The sequence below is a fragment of the Triticum dicoccoides genome, chromosome 3A (assembly GCF_002162155.2).
Source record: "Triticum dicoccoides isolate Atlit2015 ecotype Zavitan chromosome 3A, WEW_v2.0, whole genome shotgun sequence".
NCBI classification, from domain to species: domain Eukaryota; kingdom Viridiplantae; phylum Streptophyta; class Magnoliopsida; order Poales; family Poaceae; genus Triticum; species Triticum dicoccoides.
The window spans coordinates 645968902-645973671 of NC_041384.1; the positions used below are offsets into that span (position 1 = coordinate 645968902).

At 41.5% G+C, this 4770-nt stretch overlaps 1 protein-coding gene across 2 annotated transcripts; it reads right to left on the reverse strand.

Annotated features, from left to right (window-relative positions):
• Positions 1–269: 269 nt before the first annotated feature.
• On the reverse strand, positions 270–3871 carry LOC119269889 (ABC transporter I family member 11, chloroplastic-like). 2 transcript variants are annotated; one of them, XM_037551818.1, is made up of 12 exons: positions 3545–3871; positions 3437–3477; positions 2832–2952; positions 2692–2749; positions 1891–1970; positions 1762–1813; positions 1555–1688; positions 1320–1434; positions 1127–1213; positions 988–1036; positions 679–763; positions 270–559 (listed from the first exon to the last, which is right to left on the reverse strand). In XM_037551818.1, exons 3-12 carry the CDS (start codon positions 2894–2896, stop codon positions 481–483), a joined length of 804 nt encoding a protein of 267 aa, XP_037407715.1. In that variant the 5' UTR covers positions 2897–2952; positions 3437–3477; positions 3545–3871; the 3' UTR covers positions 270–480. The 2 variants fall into 2 exon arrangements, with proteins under 2 accessions (XP_037407715.1, XP_037407714.1); XM_037551817.1 differs by having other exon boundaries at positions 3437–3871.
• Between the last annotated feature and the right edge of the window lie 899 nt (positions 3872–4770).

The following is a 4770-nucleotide window of genomic DNA, read 5'->3' on the forward strand; positions in this document are numbered from 1 at the left end:
GCCTTTTCGTTTTTTGACACCGCTGCTACGTACCATATCAGTAGACCACTTTCTCTCCTTGGTGCTTTGCTTTGGCTGCTAGCACCTCACTATTGTATACTGTTTGATGAATCAATAGTGTGTACTCAAACATGGGTGGTATATAAAGGGAGCAAAAGGTGCATTCATGGTTGAGGAGATGCGCAACGAGAGGTGCATTTCATTCGGTCAGACTCTTCAAGATACTTAACTGAGAGCGCTTCTGTGTTTGTGCACATGAACAGAGCATATGTGAAATAACATCATGCTATTATTGACAAAAATCCAGTAGGTGTGGAGTCACTCTCAATAGATTTTGCAACTTGCCTTGTACTATTACAAACATTACATTAGGATCCCTAGCTAGCTATGAGCCTGTTCACTGCAACAACAAATGGGTCAGCATTCCAGCTGCACACACAAAAAAAAAGTTATGAATTTTCCGAGGAAAAAAATGTTAATCTATACAGGTAAAGGTTCCTCCTTCAAAACACCCCCCATTTCCATTCTCCAGGACCGGTCTACCAGCGGGTATAGTTCTCTGCAAAACGTTTTAAATCAGATATTTTGACAGCCTCAGGTAAGCGTTGTGTTCAACAGTGGCTCCAACGGCGCACAGCTATACAAAAATATTGTGTTCTATGGTGAGTACTAAATTACCTTAGGTCATGACTTACAACCAGTATGGTGTGGTCTTTCTTTAGGTCCTTCAGGAGATTCACAACATCAGCCCGAGCTTTCCAATCTGATGATGATGATGATACAAATTTAGTAACGACATATAAGAGAGCATATATACTATTTAAAAGAAAAACTATTTGACACCACACAATATTCCTAGCAAGTCTGGGTTGTGGCACAAAGATGACAAGATGAACAAGCAGAATTATATTAAACAAATGGATCAATGCAAGGGGAAGAAAATAATCTACAGATATTAGTTTGATATATGGATATTCAAGTACATACCAAGTCCAGCGAGGGGCTCATCAAGCAACAATAAATCAGGAGTTTGAACCTAGAAAATCAGAAGATAAAGGCAAAAGATTATCCATCTTCACTTCTAAAAACAGAACGATCAACCCATATTAAAAAATTGAAATAATACCAGTTGAATTGCCAAAGCAAGTCGCCGCTTAAACCCACCACTAAGAGACTGTGGATCCTTATCCAATGAAATGGCACTTAGACCAACCTAGCGTTAAACAAATTATCTTCAGAAATCAATTGTGTGTGGTCTCTCAAACTACAAGTTCACTCCGCAATGCAACAAAATGGTATGTATGAGAGATAATCATTACAGAGTTAATGGTATTCTGAAGTTTTAAAGTGAGTTGCTCCCTCAAAGGAATGTCTGCCTTTTGCCTTGGCCATCCAAAAGTAACTTCCTCAAGTATAGTATCTGATAAGAAGTACCTACAGGTTTAAAATATCTTATTTTGCAGTGAAACTTCTCAAGTACTCACACAGATCATAAGGATTCATGCTAATATGTAAAAAAACTTATTAGTGAACGTAGTAATTCAATGTTCAAACCTCTCAGGAAACTGAAATACAATACCGACTCTTTGAGGAGCTAACACTTCCAACAGACCAATTGGATTTCCACTATCATCATACTTCTGAATGCAAATTGAACCAGAGGTAGGTTCTGATAGACCGGCCAAAAGCTGAGAAATCAAACTATCACCTTAAGATGAAAGATGCAGAGTTGAACATGTCATGTAGCATTTCAATACAAACCTGTAAAAGAGTGGTCTTTCCACTCCCACTCCGTCCAAATATCAAACCAAAACTGCATGAATTAGTTGTCTCGTCAGTACAAAAGGCGTCCAAGAAACACAGCTATTGCAATATAAAACGCATGCTTACCTTTTCTCCTGGAGAGAGAGACTAGTTTGATTCAATAAGTTTTGCTCAGTTCCAGGAGGTCGGTAGCTGACTTTTCTAACCTAAAAGAAGTGAAGTTCAATATATGTCCATGTAATGTAAAGGCAAACCATGATTGCACGGATGTTGTACAACGTACGGTATACGGTATATCTGACATTAGCAGTTCCCCCAACAATGGACTATTTGTTTAACATATTTGATTTGCAAACAACTTGTATCGAATTACCCATATTTCTTATCGACGTCAAAATTTTAATCCAGTTATTATGTATGTCTCCTAATAAAATCCCAATAGGCAAGGACTAAAGTACTACATGTGCATCATATACAACAACACTGAAGGACATAACAAAACAACAATTCAGGAGACTTCACTACTGGATTATACCGATTGCGGAGTGCTACCTAGCTTTTCTGCGATAAGATGCTAAGATCCTGGGCTTGAAGATCCATTTAAAGATTTAGTCGGAACAAAGGTAACAAAGCCCAGATTTTGAACAAAATCTAGGGCCAGAGTTCAGGGAGATTCCTCAGTTTGATGATTACTGAGAGTTAAACAAGTGAACTAACACATCCCAAACAACCTATCAAGATCCAAGTGTAATGAATGATGAATCTTACTTGCAGATGACACGTTCACCAACTTCTATCAACATTAAGACTACAACTAAATTGTCTTTCTAGATTAAATTGCTCCTGTGTCCACAGATAAACCAATTGTCCAAGCAGAACTAGAAAAAATCCTCATACCACAAAAGAGGGGCAAGAAAAAAAAATCACCTCCAACTGGGAGTACCCAGCTGACACCCGTTCTGCTCGACATCTCCAAGAAAACCTCCTGGAAACCATCAAGGCACACAAAGGATAAGAGAACGAAAAAAGATGGGAGCACACACGGTTCAAGGATAAGAATGGCATGCCTTGTCATCTTAACCGGAGAGGACGAAACTGTGGGTGGGAAAGCGACATTGGCCAAAGCGAGCATAGTTTCGCGGTGGTGGGGAGCTTCGGAGGAAGCGGGGCTCGAACGGGATGAAGGGACTGGTAAGTGCAGAAGTATGGTCAGATGGGAACTTAGGTGCAGTCAAGTGAAGCAAATGCCTCGGCTTCAATTCAAGAGAATGGTCTCTCAAAAAAAACATTAGGAGCAGGAAGATTGCAATTCATCTAGTAGCATTTCAGCTTTAAGTCCAATGGTGTCAATGTCATGATGAAGTAACACAGTTTTGTAAAATTACATCCTAATGTCCTACAGAGACGAGATGATAAACCTAGAATTGATTTGTATGATTAACTTCCTAGTGACACTTCTGAAAATGGAGGCAGCAACTTGAGTATTGTGTACAGCACCATAGAAGCTAGTTCAAAATAAAGTCTTAAGCTTAGTACTCTGGTTTCTTCACATTTCATAATTAAGAACCGTGCTATGTCAGGCCAAATAAGCCCAGTTTGATAACTAACAATGACACTGCAACTCCAAAGCCAGACAAAACTACCTAGAAAAGTGCAATAACATAGCACTCACATTGGTGCTGCTCAGTTCAAGATTATAGAAATCCACCGCATCTGCATTGAGCAGCGGTCAGACGTGCCAGCTCCAGCCTCCCGGTGTGCAGCTTGAGAAATTTCTCACCAGAGACTCGGAGGACGCAGACCTCAGACGGATCAGGACGCCGAGGTACCAATCCTAGCCGCCGACGGAGCAGGGGAGACCGAGGGAGCGTCGAGCGGGGAGGGGACGGGGGCGTCGAGCGCCGCCGTCCTACTGGCCACGACGGGGAGGGCGTCGGCCCGCGCCGCCCGGCGTAGAGCAGGGGAGACCGAGGCTTCGTCGGGCGTCGCCGTCCTGCTGCCTCGGTGGGGAGGGGCGCCGGCCCGATGTCGAGCAGCGAGGGAGAGTGCGCACCGCGCGATGTCCGCCGTGGGACGCCGTTCAGGAGAGAGAGAGAGAGAGACGAGGGTGAGGGTTATCGGGACAGACATGAGGGGTGAAAGGGGAAAAAAAGAGAATCTCAGTCAGCACCGTGGACCGTCGATCTCGATGTTGAGATCTGTGTAATTTTTATATTTTCTGAACTATATAATACTCCCTCTGTAAACTAATGTAAGAGTGTTTAGATCACTATATTAGTAATCTAAACACTCTTATATTAGTTTATGGAGGGAGTACAGTATAAGACAATGTTTTTTTTTGCTATTTGCAAGTTGCCTGAGATGACACTTACTCCAACAAGATTTGAGCCTAGAAGAATGGTTAATCACCATCTATGATGTTGGTGTGAAGTACTCCCTACGTAAAGAAATTTAAGAGTGTTTAGACACTCTTATAATTCTTTATAAAGGGAGTAGTAGTTATCTTCACGTTTAGACACTCTCCTTTGATGTTTTCTATTTTTTTTTGTACCTACGTAATGTGCATTATGCATTATCAACATATAAAGAATACCCCCTAAAAAACATATAAAGAATACCGCAAAACAATTGTTGTACGGTTCTGGCTTGATGAAATGTACTACCATGGACGACCAACCGAGCGTAGAAAAGAGTATTTGATCGGACGAACATCAGGTTTTTTAGCATGGCAAATTGTGTTATTGTGAGGACCGACAACTTTCTTTAGCAAGCATGGTAAATCTTTGCCATGTTCTGTTTTTTGTCAGAAATTGCCATGTTTGCTAAAGAAGATTGACATCCTCACAAGAACATAATTTACCATAAAAATGTTTGACTTGTCATGGTTAAAATCTCACGTCGGACGTTTAGTATTTCCGTAGAAAAAGACCAAGAGGGAGCCAAAACGTAAAGTCGGTGAGGCCGGTAAACGCGGCGCTGTCGTGTCAACTCATCCAAGCTCCGTCC

Bases quoted from the DNA above. Each gene is read 5' to 3' on its own strand.
- LOC119269889 (XM_037551818.1), bottom strand. From the start codon at position 2,896: ATGCTCGCTTTGGCCAATGTCGCTTTCCCACCCACAGTTTCGTCCTCT. The intron at 1,971-2,691 runs GTGATTTTTTTT...CACTTCTTTTAG, and splicing joins CTGGGTACTCCCAGTTGGAG to GTTAGAAAAGTCAGCTACCG. The intron at 1,689-1,761 runs GTTTGTATTGAA...TTGATTTCTCAG, and splicing joins GAAAGACCACTCTTTTACAG to CTTTTGGCCGGTCTATCAGA.